Raw genomic sequence first — 17,730 nt, 5'->3', positions numbered from 1 at the left:
AAGCCTTCAGGGGCTGTTCTTGGGATCAACTGTTCTAGCCGTAGGAAATGTGACTATGGGATTTACTACATTCCACATGTCAGCTCCAGAGCTGAGCATCAGTTGCCTACTTTAGTTAAGTGTTGGTTCCATTGTCTGTGCCTATGTGTTTAAACTGCTGCCATGGGCTGAGTTTCATGCTCCTCATTTCCTGCTGGTGCAACCTAGAGCAATTTACATCATCTCTCTGAGTCCCTGTTTTCCTAATCTGTGAAATGAGGTTACTACCACCTGCCATTAGGGTTAGAATTAATGGACTTAAAGCTTAAATTCACTGCCCCAAACCATTATTACTTACTCTATTAATAATAACAATTGTGATATTCATAATAATCTTTATTAATTCTGCTTGACTGAAAACAAAGCCAATAGTGATTTCAACTCCAAGAAAGGTTTTGTTTTCATTTTTGTTTTTTTAAGAAAGCATGGGCAGTTTGTGGGTGGATGTGTATTTGGAGGTAGAAGGGATGTTATATTCCTGACAGAACAACTTTTGTATTCACTATATTCTGGCATTACACATATATTCTTTGCCAGTTTCAAAGAAAAGTCCAGTTTGATGGAGAGAAACAGTAAAACAAGTGTCATTCATTGGTCAGGGAGAAATTGCAAATTTCTAATTTATTAAAAAAAAATCCAGAAGGCCCAGAAGATCCAGATAACTCAAATACCTATGTGGGTCAGTCCATAGAGTTGGGGTGTTGGGCGGTGAGCTGGGTGAAACACTACAGAGAGTTGTGGGGATTATGGCCAAGAGTCTTGGGAACAGCCCATTTTCAAGATTAACACATTATTGCCATGTTTTGTTAGACTTTTCCATTTTTAATCAAAGCTAGATTTTATCTGGAAATCTTCTATTTTAAAATGTAGGTAATTAATTCCATTTGTGAACTCAAAAAAACAAAAAACAAAAAACAAAAAAACAACAACAACATGCCTGAGGTCTGAATAAAGCCCTGGCCAATAATAAGTAAACTTTGTCTTAGATTACTGGTCAGCAACATTTTTCTATAGTGGGCCAGATGGTAAGTAGTTTCAGCACAGAGGGTCATGTATCTCTGTTGCAATTACTCAACTCTGAAAAGGCAAAAACAACACAAACAATACATGAATGGATTGGTGTGGTTGAATTCTAATAAAACTTTATTGACAAAAACAGGGAGTGGGCCAGAACTGATCCATTGGACATACTTTGCAGACCCTCAGCCTTGCTAGTTAACACCGATATTAATGGCTGAGAGAAGGCTGGAGTGAAGAAGGGGAAGGCAAGGCTGGTAAGAGGTTCTGGTTCCCATGCATAGCTGGACCAGGCAGAGAGACAGCCATGGCTCTAGGGTTTAAGACTGTTCTAACACCTCTTTCCAACCTTTGACCAGGCCCCTTCCAGTCTTCACTGCCAATAGCATCATGAACTCAAAACAGGAAAATCTGACAAATGTACCTTACCTCACTCTTATCTCCAAACTGCCATCTCCTGGAGTCAAGGAGGCTCTCTGGGGCTCATTCCCCCAAGCCTGCCCCACCCCCATCATCTTTCTATTTTTTACAAAGACACCAGGGAGTGTCACCCAGAGACACTGCCTGGCAATCTCAGGCAATTCCTCACATGATTGTTAACCTGAATCTCACCTGCAAGCCAATTAGAGGGAAAAGAGGGGGATGGGACCCACCTCCTGTCATTGCCATTACCACCATTTTTCTTAGTAAAAAAATGGTAGCTAATCTCTCCCCCACCCCCCAAAAAAGGCCAGGGAATAATCTCTTTAAATTACAGTGTTACAATGTGAAGCAAAGATGCTCAAGTCAAATATAATTTGGGTTATAATTAGCGATTTCCTTGTAGCAGGTTTCTCTGGGAGATCCAGGCTTCTTCCCCTAGTCAGCTTGCCAAGTCATGGGAAGCCTCCTTTTACTCAACGGGCTACCTGATGCCACAGTGGGGGGTGGGGAGAGAGAGAGAGAGAGAAAGAGAAAGAGAGAGAGAGAGAGAGAGAGTGTGTGTGTGTGTGTGTGTGTGTGTGTGAACTGAAGCAGTTTTGAGCCAAACACAATTATAGGGACAAAGATTATTAAGACATTTGTCTGCCATGGTATTATCTTGATTAAAATAATAGGAATATCATTTAGGTAAAATAAACTATTCCTTATAGGAAGTCATGCAATGTGGTTTTATAAATCAACAAGACCTGCTGATGAATGAATGAATTAATAATTATCATATTGTTATATCATAGTCTTGATATAGAGCTAGGTCTGAGTCACTGCACAAGTTCACAGAGGGGCAGAAGCTCAGAGACTGGGGTCTTTCCCCGTAGGAAGGTAATAGACCCTTTTGAGACAGTGACCTGACAGGGGAGCTCCCTCTATTAATTGTATGGCCTTAAGGCAAGTCAACACCTATGCCTATGTTTCCTCATCTGTAATTTTGACATCATTACAGCGATCCCTTGATGGGTTATAGAATGTGAAAAACACGTGCAGCATTTTGTGCGGCAGGAGGAGTTAGTAAGGGTGTGTACTCCGGGGTCAGACTGGCTGCCTTTGAATACCAATTCTGCCTTTCTTTGCTTTGTGACATGACCTTGGTCAGTCTCCTTGATTTCTCTAAGCCCCAGTTTTCATACCCATGTCACAAGGGATTACTTATAGTACCTACCTCATATGCTATAAGATTCAGTCAAATCATGCACATGAAGCTTGTAGCATCAATGCACTGGGCATCTAACATGTACTCACTAATTGCTAGTTACTGTTATCTACATATTATTAGTGACTATATAGTTGCCTCTGTTTTTTTCTTTTTTTCTTCCTTTTGGTCAAAGATATTTGTCTGTTTTTCTTCATGTACCAATCAGAATGCACATTTATATTTTTCTCTTGTAAAATAACAAGGCAGCCCAAACTCTTTGAATTGTCTTATTTGCAACTAAATTTATGATTTTTTTTCCTAAGGAGAACTGCCTGTTCACTTCCAAAACAAGTCTGCAATATTTAAGCCTTCAAATTACCAGATAGCCTGATTTGTTTTGAACGACACAGTCTGCAAGCCTTAGGTTATCAGAGAATGAACTTGCCCTGTAGCTTTGTCCCAAGGATATGGAGAGCAAATAAAAGTCAGGTCCTCAAGCCTGGGTACATTGTGTTCCTGATGCCGGAGGGGTGGTTTATTGTCTGGGTTAGAGTGACCTTCTCACCAAAGCCCAGGAGTTGGAGAGACCATGAGAGTTTCAGTGTGATCCCCACATTGCTGGCTCACCTGTTGGGCTCACCCACCTCACAAGGGTTTATTAATCTACTGGTGCGCAGAACACAGCCTTCAAGCTTCTGCCTTTCTGGGAGCTTGTGCATTGACTCGAACTAGCTCTACATCAAGGCTATGCTTTAACAATCTGACAGTCTCCATGATCTTCAGGGATGCAATGGGGAAAACCCAGATGCTAGTGAGAGTATTTTGACCCAGGAGTGATTGGCAGTGAAGCTGGCTGGGACACATAACACTACTGAATGAGCATAAGCCCATCAACAAAATCCCCAGGATCAGCAGGAGAGAACTAGATTAAATAAAGACTTTTTAGAAGTCTGGAAGCCTTTTTTGAGTGTAAGGCCTACTCGTGGCTGAAACCTCTGGCTAGGAACCAAAATAGAATGTCAAAGAGAAATGGAGCTTCAACTCACAGAGCCTGTCTTGCTCCTAAAGGCAGGGTCATGAGCTTTGCCTATTTTGATGTGGCAATAGCGCTGAGTAACTGGATTTTGAAAACTACTGCAGAATCCAAGAAATAAAATTAAAACAAAAGGATGGTCAAAGCAAGTAGAGTACATGGGAAGGGGCATAGCTCAGAAGACATTTTCTTTGGATGTCCCTGTTCTGGTTTCTGCTGTGTTATTCACTGTGTGACTCAGGTAGGTCACTTTTCTTTTCTGAACCCAGCATTGTGCAAAAATGAAGATGGCCCTTTCAAGGTCTAGAATTCTATGAATTTCTGCACTGTCACACTGAAGCATCAAAGTTTTATAAACCTGAAATATAACTTCCTCAAAGAGTTAAAGTTTCTAATTTCACTTCTTAATAAAAAAATTAAGGTTACAAGATTAAGTTAAGGGTTATAAACTGAGTATCTGGGCAGATAACAAAAATGAGTAAAGCAGGAGTGAACAAGGAAGTACATAAAATCCAAATTACTGTTAACTGTTGAAAAAATAAAACAATATTGCAGTACCGAGCGTGCAATCTAATATGGCAGTGGTTGGATGGACTGACTGATTGAGGCACCTTCTTTGGATGGACCATGTGTCATCTAGACTACCACAGGGTCTCCACTAAAAGGCCACATAGCATCATACCTATGATTTTATTATCCCCATATTAATGGGGCGAAATTAGTTATTTCTTTTATTTACATTTCCATCGTAAGCCAATCTCTTTGAAACATGTCCATTACTTGCCTGGGTCTAACAGCAAGAGTTTCAGCCCTTAACTTATGTGATCCTCTTACATCTGTACAATCAGAAGTTTGGACGAGGTGAGCTCTTTGGTTCCCTCCAGGTCTAACACAAAAAAGGTTGGGCTGAGTCATCTATGAAACCTCAGTTAACAGAGCGCAGCCAACTTCTTTCTTCAGCCTAGATCCCAAATAGAGTACAGAATTTATATGAACTTATTATAAACTTACACAATGTATGGTCACAAATTAAGAGTTGGAGCTGATGGTTGGTTACTGAATGAGTCAAATACTGCCCACAAAGCAGATTAATGCCTTCTTCTAAATTCATTTAAAAACAAACAAATTAACAAACAAAAGCATCAAAACTACCTAATGGGGCTATGAGCCATGAAAAGGCAGTTAGGCTCATCAAGCACATAAACAAGTCATTTGAATAGCTCATAGACAGCCCACTTCATCTTCAAATTGTCCAGTCATTACTTCCAACACCCAGATTACATTGTGTGCTGATACTTGCTCACAGGCTAACATTTTAATCAAGGATAGAAGCTGCTTAGTCACACTGAGAGGGTAAAATTGATGACAATGAATATGGGTATGAAAAAGCACAAAACAGAAGAGAAAATCAAGATAAAACTTTTTGGCTGGGTTCAAGATTTGCAATTGGAATATGACAATTACAAGAAAACATTAACTAAAACTCAGCACATGTCAGATCTTTCCTCAAAAGCAAAATGTCTTTGGCCCTTATGAGAGAAAAACTTCAGTCAGTACTTGTCTAATAAATCTTAACCTTGTTTGTCCATGATCTCAACTTAGGTTAATGAACAGCTTGTATCAGTCATCTGTACCCATGAATGAGCGACTGAAAACCAATTGTATGAAAATCACTTAAGAAAAGAATTGCTTTTAAAATAAATGTGAGCCTTTGAATCTTGATTTGACTCTCAAGAAATAAAATTCCACAATTCTTATGATGGATTTATTCTTCTGCAAAAAATAATTAAAATGAAGAATTCAGGACAGAGGAGGACACTGATTTCCCCTTATTAATGACAATTGTCTCATAACTGTAGAGTGTTTCCTATGTGCCCATCACTGTGCTCAGCTCATCATTGGCATTATCATTAGGACTTCATCACTATTGTAAGCCTCACACACACCAAGGGAGAAAGTGAGGCTACACCATATGCCATTGGCCCCACTCCGGGTCAGAACTAAAGTAGAAACTCCAAGCTCCTTACCTTGATTCTTCATTGCTTCTGATAACACCAAAGGGTGTTTATCTAGTGCCATTTTTTCCAACCTGTCATGAGGACCTTCAATTCTACCCAAATTCAAGGCTGCAGCCTCAGTCTCAGACCCAAAGACATTGGTCTCTGATGCTCATAGCTACACCTGCTCCTTTCAGAATTATCCTAAGTTTGACTCTCTCATGACTTTTGGCCCACCAGAACTGGGCACTCTGGTGAACAGGGGCTTTAGTACAACAGAATGACCCTAGTATTGGATAATGAAGGCCTTTAATTTATTTTGAAAGCCATGAGACATTTATCCCAAAGCACATATGTGGACAGAAGTATCATACTCAGCCTCATGAGGGAATAAGAGGCAGTACCTGTGTCCTTAAAGTAAATGTAAACCTTAGGAAAATAGAACTGGTATTGACAAAATAGCTCAGCCACACTGTCATCTGAAAAGACAATTTTGAAGGCACAGAATCATGTTATTAGAATTTGCTCAAGGCACAGGTCTCAAATAAGAGCACACTCTAAGCCTGTGATATTGCATATGCTTGGGTCTACTGGGGTCCTCCCAGGGCAAAATGAGTAATTCCCAGGCAAAGCATTTCTTCCCTCAACAGCAATCTATCCACAGAAGAGCTGATGTGTAATGCCTGGGGGATGCCTTCTAGGCTTCAAGCCCTTAAGACTTTTGGTCTTGAGTCTCACACACACAGTTTTGTGCTCCAGCCCCTACCTGTTAGCTACAGTGACTTTTAGGAAGTTGCTTGCTTCAGGTTCCTCAATTATAACATGAGGATGATAATTCCTCATGCATGCCTCTTTTTTTTTTTTTTTTTTTTTTTTGGTGATGGAGGGTCAAGATTACTTGAGATCATATGTGCAAAGTGCTTAGAAGATAGTTTAATAATACTGAGGAAAAATATTATTTTTGAGATTGTTATTCCCTGATTCCTGTTTTTAAGTAGCTCCTTACCCTATTTTTAGACATGGCATCCCTGAACGATTTTTCCAAGCTTTTAATGTAAGCACATGAGGCTACAATCTTCAACCAGGGTGAGGCGTTCTCTGGTGTCTTACCATCTATTTCTGATGATTGTTGAAGGAAGGTAGAAGACAGTTTGGACAAGAGCAGACACACAGTAGAGGAAGGGAGTGATAGGAGTAATATCAAAGAGATCAAATGACTATCCCAAGATCTTCCTGCTTTTCAATGGTGGAGTAGAGAGACTCAAATGCTGAGATTTCCTTCTTTTTTTATGGTGGAGTAATATGCTAGGTTATTATGCTAAGTGAAATAAGTTAGGCAGAGAAAGACCAAAACCATATAATTTCACTTACATGCAGAATCTAAAAAACTAAACAAACAAACAAAATTGAAACAGACCCAGATGCAGAGAACAAACTGATTGATGGTTGCCAGAGGGGAGGGGGCCTGGAAGACTGAGTGAAAAAGGTGAAGGGATTAAAAAAAATAAATTGGTAGTTACAAAATAGTCAGGGGAAATATAGTCAATAATACTGTGATAACTAGTTATGGTGCCAGATGAATACTGGAAATATCTGGAGAAATATGTCTTACCACTATGCTGTATACCTGAAACTAATATAAAATAATAGTGAATGTAAACTTTAATTGAAAAAATAAAAATAAAATAAAATAAATGGAGGAGCAGAGGATTGAACTCTGACAAATCCCCAGCCCAGGTTCTTAACTGATCTGTTTCTCTAAACTGGAGAGCAGAGCTGAAGAAACCAGCCCAGGGAAGAATTCTAGATTGCTTGCTCTGGCCCCAGGCACTAGTCATCTGAGCTGCCAGCCTGGGACCTTCTTGGGAACACTATGGAAATTGAGGAGAGTCTATACTTTGACATAAGACAGATCTGAGGGAGGATCTAGACGCTACAACTCCCAAACTCACCACATCATTAGCCTCTTTACTCCTCTATTTCCCCAGTGTAAAATGGGGAGCAGTAATATCATTTCAAAGTTTTGGTGTGAGGACAAAAGGAGATGAGAGTTAAAAGAGTGCCTTGTAGGATCTGTAGCGGATGGATTGTAGGCCTCAGTAAGTAGCAGTACACCTTCCCTTTCTTTCTCGTAACACCAGATGACTCTGAAACTACATTAGGGATAGCCATGTCCAAGCACATGCAGACTGAATGGCCAAGAGCCCAGAGTTGGACGGTGTGCTGTGCTGGGCAAGGGTGTGGGCAGCAGGCTTTTCCCGAAACTGTCTGTGGGGTGCAGATGGACTCTCTGTAGGGTAAGTCAACTGGGTCTACATTTTAAAAATCCATGTATCTTTTAACTATTCACACAGAGACACCCAGATGTACACAGCAATGTTTGAACCCAGCTGTTCACTTCAGCTGACTGGGTATAACAACATTGCCAGATAAACCCCAGAAACAAACTGAAGTCCATGACAAACATGAAAAAAAATGAGTTGGATACCAGAGTGAAATACAAAATGATCTCCAAGATATTAAAAAGTGCCAACGTGGATGCTTAGTAGATGTCAGTTCTGTTATATTGAGACTGGAACTAGTGAGGAATTAGAGGATATCAAGGTTGATTTAGAGACAGAGCAATTTAGAATACAGATAAAGATAGATATAGAGATAGAGATAGAGATAGAGATGGAGACAAAGATAGAGACAGAGGCAGGTGTAGGGACAAAGGATAGAGATAAGGGTAGGGATAAAGATAGAAATAGAGGTGGGGGTATGGTTACAGGATAGGGATAGGTATAGACAAACAAGCTGCTATAGACTGAATTATCGTGCCCCTCTTCCCCAAATGAATATATTAAAATTCTAGCCTGCAAGGTGATAGTATTAGGAGGTGGGGCCTTGAGGAAGTGATCAGATCATGAAGGTGGAGCCCTTAGAAAAAAGTTATCAGAAAGTTTCCTAGCTCCTTCTTCCACGTGGAGACACAGTGTGAAGATGTTGTCTATGTACCAGGAAGTGTGTTCTCACCAGACACTGAATATGTTGGTGCCAAAATCTTGGACTTCCCAGCCCCCAAACTGTAAGAAATAAATTTTTTTAGGCCACTCAGTTTATAACGTTTTTGTTATAGCAGCCTGAACTAAGAGACAGGCATACATTTGCACTTGCATGAAACACTTCTAGAGGGAAACATAAGGTGTTGGTACCTGGACTTTCCAGGCGGGAGACTAAGAACTGGGATTGTGGGTGTTAGGAAATTTTAGTTTTCATTGTAGAGCCTTTTCGAATGTGTGGCTTTTTAACCACAAACCTCAATTACTATAGTAGTAGCAGTAGTAGTAGCAGTAATAGTAGTAGTAGTAGTAGTAGTAGTAGCAGCAGCAGCAGCAGCAGCCGCAGCAGCAGTAGTAGTAGCAGTAGTGGTAATATTGGCTAATTAACAAAAAGGAATGCATTGAGAAGTTTTGCCCATACCTCAGCTACATAACTGACTTGCAAAGCAGAGCCAATGTGTAAATGGTTAAGAACAGGAAGGCATCACCAACCGATGTCTTATCTTCTTAAAGGCATTAATGAAATCTGGAGACACAGCACTCCAGTGAAAGCAGCTGAGGATTAAGAAGAGAAGTTGGTTCCTTAAACAGCTCTTCTCTCTGTCAATAGAGCCCAGAGCTTGGAGAACAAGCTCTGAGACCCACATTCTTCCTCCTATCAGATCTCAGAGCAGGTGGGAGACTTTTAAACAGACTGCAGAGGTGTTAAAAATAGAAGTTAAGTTGCTATTGGAGATACATGAAGAATTTGCCACTTGCGAATCTCTAATTATAATATGTCAAAAGTAAAATACCTTGTCAGGAGCAGTATCTAATATAATACAGTATTGGCTCTGTCAGCACAGTGATCCATGATGTGTTTGGAAGCCTACATTAAATAGACATTCAGCAGCAAAATGTCCTGAAGGGACTCATCTCAGCCCTTGGAGAACTGAAAGGATGACCTGCTAAGTCTTTGCTGTCTGTACTTTCCTCAACTCTGGTTGGGAGCTCTGGGGGCATCCTGCTTCCTTTTTAGAGATTCTGTACTTTATGTTAAATCATGTGCATATATTAGAAGTTCTTGGAGCCTAGCAGATGGATGGATCTTTTCTCTTACCCCAAACTACTCTCAAAGAAATGATGGCTACCACAGTGCCTTCAGATTGGCATTAAGCACTGTGCCTCTATGTCAAAGAATAGTTGGAGTTATTCCAGGTACTAGTAACCTGTGGGGAACAATTTAGGTGTGCTAATACAGGGGTATGGCTGTCAGGGGTGGGAGAACCATGGGTCTGACCCACTTTGAGGTTAAATTCCTTCTTTGGGAAATGCAGAGCCTGGAGGGAGAGAAGGTGCCCTTGGAAAATGTGTGAGGATGCAGAGACAATTTGAAGTAAGCTTCTCATCAACCATGTTCTGCACAGTCAGGTCAGGAAAGCACTACTCAGAAGTAGGTCACATACAGCGGAAGCATCTTCCTTTTTGGCAAAAAGGGAGAAAAACATATGCACATAATTCTTTGTAGCAGAAAACAAGATAGCTGCTTTTATCATCCCTCAGGCTCAGCCACAAACCCACCTGCTTCAGCTTATCATGGCTCTTTCCTTTAAAAGTTCTTGCAAGAGTATGAACCACCAAACATTGCTAAAGAAGATAAAGTAACTGGCTAACCTGCCCACCACAAATTCACACACTCCAAACTCAGAGATTTATTTGCTCATTGCTATTCAAATACCGTAGGCATTGCCTGAGCCAGGTTCCTGGGTTGTTTGCCCAGTTTCAGAAATTATTCTATTGTTTCCATGCTCTAGAACTTGTCACATTACAATAATTAACAGAACACATGTCCTATTCTCTCTAGTGGCCCAGGAGCTCTCCGAGAGAAGAGAGCTGTCTGCTCACCAGCGCATCTCACTGCAGCGCCTGGGGCACTGTGGACAGCAACGTGCTATTTAAATTTAATTGTATTGATCTCTAAAGAGTTCTTTTTGTGAGAGAAGGATGTTGAGTATGTCAACTCCCCAACTGGATTAAAATTTCCTTTAAGGTAGTCCTAATTAACCCTTTCTTTTAAACTCTCATTTTATAACTCTTCTGGCTTAAACTCTTTTCAATGTCTTCCCATGACTCTCCTAATGTGGAATGCCACCTCCTTATTGAGCCCAGCAGGCCTGCAGGATATGAACCCTGCTGACTGCTTTCATTTCACCCTTTGCCACTGTACCCCGAAACCCTCTCCATATGCCCCAGATATACTGGCCTCTTTTTAGTTCTTTGAATGAGTCAAGGTCAGAACTATTGACCTTGTTATTCTTTCTGCCTGAAAAGCTTTGTCTTCTTACCTTAAATATCATCTCCTTGAAGAAAGGTTCCCAGACTACTCATTTGCAGACAACACCTCTGCTCTCTTTCATTCTCCCATAGCATCTGTCTTTTTCTTAAGAGCATGGATCATAATCTGTGTTTATATAGCTGTTTGATTGCCACATGTTCACTCTGCCTCTCACACCAAGTTACAGAAAGGACAGGGCCATTTCTGTTTGATTCAACCATATCACCTACTATGAGTCCTGGCTCGAGTAGAGGTTTAATAAATATTTGTGGATGAATGAATGAACGTGTGACTGAAGAAATGAATGAATCTTCCAAAGCAGTAGAACAGTTGGCATATGTTGAGGTTTAATAAATAATGTCCTTTTTTTCAGTCCTAAAATAGCCTCCTGAAACCCTACCACCTTGATTGCCACAAAATAACCAACAAGCTAATAAACAACAACTCCATCACTACCATCTGGTAGTCAATACAGTATAAATACCTGCAAAATCAGCAAGCACATTTAATAAACTCACCGCCAAGTTACAGCAGCCGCTAGACATAAAAAGGCAATAGCAGAACTCTTCACAAGAGCCAAAGGTGGAAACAACCCAAGTGTCTATCAGTGAATGAATGGATAAACAAATGGTTTATCCATTACAATGGAATAGTATTCCATCATAAAAAGGAATGAAGTGCTGATACATTTTACAATATGGATGAACCTTGAAAATATTCTATTATTGAAACGAAGATAGACAGAAAAGGTCATATATATGTAATTTCCTTTTCATGAAAAATTCTGACTAACAAATCCCTACAGGCCAAAAGCAGATTACTGGTTGCCAGGGACTGGGTGAAGGCAGAATGGAAGGTGTCTGCTTACGGGGCCTAGAGTTTCCTTTGGGTGATGAAAATATTCTTGAACTGGATAACAGTGATCATTGCAGTACAATGTGAATGTACTTAATTCCACTGAACTGTACACATTAAAGTGGTTAAAATGGTAACTTTTATGTGTTATAAAACAATAAAAAAGGGGAAAAAGCAATAAAAAATTTTAGAATATTTTATTTTTTAAATTCTCTAAGTCTAACCCCCAGATTAGGTATCAGGTAACAAAGTTAGTCATCTATTGCTTTCACTGACAAGAAAGATATTATGCTTTAAAACAACAAACTTCTTAGCTCTGTCTGAGTAGGTCAGTTGGTTAGAGCATCATCCTGAAATGTCAGGGTTGCCTGTTCAGTCTCTGGTCAGGGCACATATAAGAATCAACCAATGAATGCATAAGTAAGTGGAACAACAAAACTGATGTTTCTCTCTCTCCTCCCTCCCTTCCCCTTTCCTCCCTTCCTATCTCTCTGAAAGCAATCAATCATTTTTATGAAAAGACATCTTTACCAATACTGGTTCTTCAGAGGCCTGGAGGCAGGAGAAAGAGGCACAATTGCCATTCATTTAGAAAATGTTCTAGACTAGAGGCTTGGTGAATCCAAACTTCTGAAGAATTCTGCACAATAATGTTTCACAGATGTATGTACATATCTTCTGGTGTGCATGGTTATCTTAGGTTGCACACAGTTTCTTTTCTTTTTTTCTTTTCTTACTTTGAAGAAGTCCAATTTATCAGGATATTTTTTTCTTTGATGGATCATACTTTTGGCATCCTATTTAAGAAATCTTTGTCAAGGTCTTTGTTAAGAATTCAAGGTCAAGAGGATTTTCATCTGTTTTCCTGAATTTTTTTTTTTAGAATTTATTTATTTATTCTTAGAGAGATAAGAAGGGAGGGAGAAAGAGAGGGAGAGAAACATCAATGTGTGAGAGACATTTGGACCCATTGCCTCTCACACATCCCCAACAGCAGACCTGGCCTGAAACCCAGGCATGTGCCCTGACCAGTAATTGAACCAGTAACCCTTTGGTTCACAGGATGGCACTTTTGTTTAGGATTATCTTTGATTAATTGCCAATAACATTAGCTCTCACTGATGATAGTGGTAAAATGTTCCCTTTATTTGATATTATTGTTGTTGTTGGCTTGTTTTTAACCCATTTAATCCATTCATCTGCAATAAAATGTGTTCTTTTGGTACATAGAGCCATGTCACCACCACCATCAAAGGACAGAGCACCTTCATTGCCCTGCAAAACTCTCCCATGCTGCTGCTTTGCCTTCCAGGCCCCCACACTGCAGGGCTCAGCAACAAAATGGAAGAAGTAAGAACACATAAAAAGATCGGGATGACTCTAATGCATTCCACTATGTGAAGGAGGGCTGGTGCAGGAATGCAAGGTGGCTGCAAATGGGCACAAGATTTGTGTTCGGGGTGATGGAAATATTCCAAAATTAGATGGTGGTGACGGTTGCACAACTCTGCAAATATACAAAGAAAAAAAAAGTAGAATTGTGCAGCTGAAACGAGTGAATTTTATGGTATGTAAATCATATCTCCACAAAGCCATTTACAAAAAGGTTAAATAGTGTATGATTCCCCCCCCCCCCACACACACACAAAATGTGTCTGTTTAAGTAATAGGAGAGGGTGCCTATAGATGAGGTAAACTTTGCAGAGCTGGGATGGAAAGGACAGGTTTAGGGACTGCGTTGTGGGCAGGACAGTTGGGTGGAGGTGCGTCCTGCTGTCACTCCAGGAACCCTGAGGGCCCTGCCTGACCCCTCCCGTCCCAACCCGGAGACTGGAGCAGACTTACTGTGGCAGTGCCGGAGACGGTCTGCGCGCTGGTGTCCGCTGCGCTCTGCTCCGAGTGCGACTGGGCGGGAGGGTACAGGTTTAACGTGTGCTCGGGGACAGTGCTCTGGCCGGTGTACTCTGGCGCCGGGTGGGGGTGAGGGGCCGTGTATTCCGCGGGGATGCCGTTCTGAGGGGGAGCGAACTGAGCCGAAGCATAAGGCTGAGCCATTGTGTCAGGGGCAGCTGCTGCTTCCTGATTACCCTGAAAAATGACAAAGGTGGAGAGAAGGTGAAAACCATGAGTGGCCACCAAGCAGAACCTCTCCCCAGGGCCCACTTTGTGGGTGCCAGCACTGGCTGAGGGCCTGAGATGGATGCATACCAGTTAATCTTTGCTAGGCACTCTAAGGAAGTACCATCAATTATATAACCCCATTACTCAGATGCAGAAGTCAAGGCTGAGAAAGGGGAAGTCACGTTCCCCAAGTCATCCAGCCCAACAGCCAAAGACTGTGAGGGTCTGTGCTCTTCTGGATTGGATTCTTCTGGCAGATCTTCCTTATTTCATTCCCATTTGGGGACATGTGAGCATGTAGTTGTCTCCAGTGACAGTAGAGCCTTGCTTTCATACTTAAAATGCCAAGAGAGATTAAATTGAACATGCTTATTCTTGAGAGGAGAGACAATTCATCTAAGCGTTTGAATTTAATCAAAGTTTTATGTGTCTTGGCTCATATAATGGGGGGGGTCTTTTTAATGACCACAATGTGTGTGTGTGAGAGAGAGAGAGACAGAGGGAAAGAGAGAGAGGATTTCCCTAGTGCCAATATGAAGCAGCTGATGAAAACTCAGGGCCTAATTTGGACAAAGATGGCACTCTGTGATATCCCCATTTTAAGTATCTTTGCAAAGTGCTGGACTTAACTCCATCTCATTAGTCAATGCCTCCCCCCACCCTCTGCCTTATTTTTTATAAGCACAGAGTATTATATAACAATTCACCCTTCAGAACTAGGCAAAACATGCAGCATGGTAATTATAGCCAAGTAAAGAAAATTAAAAAAAAAAAAATCTCTGAATTCAAATGCTTCCTTTTCAGGAAACATCTATCTCTCTGCACTTCTACCTCCACCCCCATAACTTACTACCCTATACACACACACACACTCACACACACAGAGTAACAGCAGCAGCAGCAGCAGCAGCAGCAGCAACTTCAATCCAGAGGTCCGAATTTCCCATGGTCTCAAGAGAGGGGATCATGCAGTCACAAAGACAGGGAAAAAAAGAACCTTAGCAATCAAGCACACCCAATAGCTGCCTCCCCTCTTGTCTGTGGTCAATTACAGGAGACTTCGGCCCTCATGTAATTATAGCAGGGCACAAATGTCAGAATTGCTCACATCTCCTGCATCCTTGCCACCAACATTCGAGAACCTCTTCGGTTAAAGCAGCTTGGGTGCAGCCGAAACATTATGACATAGAGGGGAAAAAGAAGTTTATTCTCAGAACAGTGCATAGAGCTGGTTCATTTGTTTAGAGGGGACCTTAATTAGAATGTTAAAGATGACACGTTGACGAGAACTGAGCTTGGGCTAAGTTTAAAACATTTTACAAGTGAAAACATTCCCATCAGGCTCTGTCCTCCCCCAGAGTAATTTCTCCAAATGTCTGTGCTATCGAAGCAGAAATGCACAGCCTTTTCTTTCGTTCTTTCTAAGATGTTTTCACAGCATTTGGGGCTGAGCAGGGTCTGTATGTGCTCTGGTTGGATCACTGTACATGAAAAATTAACCCTGTCCCTCCCTAGCAAACCCAAGGACATTTATTATCATTGTCACTCAGTGTTCACTTTTCTTCAAGGAAGATGGTTTTTTTTGGGGGGGACATTTCTACTCTGTCTAGTGCCTATGTGGCTAAGTCCCACCTCCTATGACCCATAACTACATTCACATGACCCAGCTTGACTAATCAAAGGGTTCCACACTCACAGTCATGGGGGTTGAGGGTTCATGCATATGTATCTAAACCAGTTAGTGAGTTAAGCCCCAGTAACTCCAATGAAGCTTAATACTGAGGCTTTGCTAGAGTTTAGGGAGGAAGCTCTCTTTCAACAGTCATCAACAGCTGTAAAAATAATGCAAGCCTGGAGCTGCCAGAAACTGCCCCTTGAAGAGGGCCTGACTAGAGCCAAAGCCAACCCAGAGGCAAATGGAGCTCAGACACTGAGAAGCAGATCACCTGAGTCCCAGTAACATCATCTGAAGTCTTGGATCCAGCTTTACCTGCAGTTAGTAATGCCATTGTTTGTTTTAGTCACTTGAATCAGCAAATGTCTTATTTTGTTTAAGCTAATTTTCTGTAATTTATAACCAAAATGGTCTTGATTAATACCAAAAAAATCCTCTGCTGTTTCTGAGTCAACTAATATCCTTTTCATCTATAGGGCTGTGCATACATATCCTTGCATATAAAAATTCCATATGGGTGCCACTTCTGAGAAACCCCAGAAGCTTTAGGACCTTGAGAACCCTCCAGAGAGAAATTCCTTGTGACAGATTCTACTTCTGCCCCAAAGTCTGTTTCAACCTGCCCTCCTTTCCACCTGGCTCATCTCTGAAATGAAAGAAAGACCTGTGAGAACTCCAGGTGTGGTCTCATAGGGGAGCATAAAATGGTCTCAGGAGAAAAGATAGAGAGAGGTGGTCTCTAAAGACAAAGATTTCTCCCCACCACCTCCAGGAACAAATACTATCATGGGAATAGTGCTCACATGGCCTTTCCCTACTGCAAAGCAATCCTAGGAAGAGTGGCCCAGTCTGATAAGCTCCAGCAAAACAGCAGGGGCTCTCCACTACGATCTAAGCTCTCTTGGTTTGGGAGAAAGAAGGGCCTGCCCTCAGGAAGCCTATGGTCTCTCCAGCCTCCTGACACCATCAAGCCTTCCCATTCACCACCCCCTGTGCTTGGAAAGTCCTCCCTTATGCTCTTGCTTGGCTAGTCTCTACTTGTCTTTCAGGTCCCAGATCAAGAGATCTCTCTTCCAGCAAGCCTTCATTGACCCTTAAACCGCACCAGTTGCCTGCTTTCTATATGTCGCTGCAGCCTGTGGTCACATCACACAGAATTTCAGGTATTGCCATTGCCTGCTTATTTGTCTGTGAGCATCCAGAAGGCAGAAGACTGTGTCACATTCTCGACTCCATCTCCAGTCTATAGCAGCATGCTTGATGCAAAATAGGCATTTACAAAAGTTTTCTAAGTGAATGCATGTTTGACTATGAAATATGGGCTCTGTAAAGCTTAATTTGGCAACAGGAGATAGCTGGAGGGATAGAAAGTGAGGAGTTGGCAAATGACTCATGGGAGAAATCTGGCCCACTACTTGTTTTTGTAAATAAAGTTTTATTGGGACACAGCCACATTCACTGTGCTATGATGGAAGAATTGAATAGTTTGGACAGACATGCTATGGCCCCCAAAACCTAAACTATTTAACTCTCTGGACTTTTGCAAAAAAAAATTTTCTACTCTCTGTGGCAAAGTATCATTAAATATGCTGATGCCAATTCAGGACACATGCTTGTAGAAATAGGGCAGGAAATAAAGCTGGCAATAAAGCAGGGAGAGAAATGGAGTGCATTCTCTTTGAACCAAGGAGAGTGGCTCCCCTAGACTTAAAGATTATCTATGTTGAAGACGGTGCAAAGGGGTGAGTGGGAGTCTTTTTCACAATTTTCTCTCCATTATAGTCTCTGTAAATTGTACAAACACACATGCACGCATGCAGGCTTGAGGCTCAGCACCAGCAGGCTCAGGAAAGGGAAGATCCACAATGGCTCTGGGCTTCTGTGCTCCATCTGAAAGGCATCCCTTTCACTTCATCAACGTGGTCAGAAAACCAACTGAGTGGTGCCTCCCTCCAGGCCTAGTGGATATCGGGCATTGTGTTGGGTGCTTTGCATCAGTTCTTAAACAGAGATCACTGTTCCCCAG

General features: G+C 41.5%; 1 protein-coding gene across 7 annotated transcripts in view; it reads right to left on the bottom strand.

Moving 5' to 3' along the window:
- RBFOX1 (RNA binding fox-1 homolog 1) overlaps window positions 1–17,730 on the bottom strand; it is a 1,461,257-nt gene that overhangs the window by 161,885 nt on the left and 1,281,642 nt on the right. For all 7 annotated transcript variants that reach the window (XM_054589559.1, XM_054589558.1, XM_054589557.1 and 4 more), the window contains one exon: window positions 13,754–13,996. In XM_054589559.1, the coding sequence (XP_054445534.1) occupies window positions 13,754–13,996 (243 nt within the window). The remainder of the gene's footprint in view (window positions 1–13,753; window positions 13,997–17,730) is intronic.

The sequence above is a fragment of the Pteronotus mesoamericanus genome, unplaced genomic scaffold (genome assembly GCF_021234165.1).
Source record: "Pteronotus mesoamericanus isolate MK-2021 breed Mesoamerican mustached bat unplaced genomic scaffold, CSHL_Meso_final scaffold_167, whole genome shotgun sequence".
Classification (NCBI taxonomy): domain Eukaryota; kingdom Metazoa; phylum Chordata; class Mammalia; order Chiroptera; family Mormoopidae; genus Pteronotus; species Pteronotus mesoamericanus.
The sequence above is the reverse complement of the archived record's forward strand: the minus strand, read 5'-3'. Positions and strand labels throughout refer to the sequence as shown.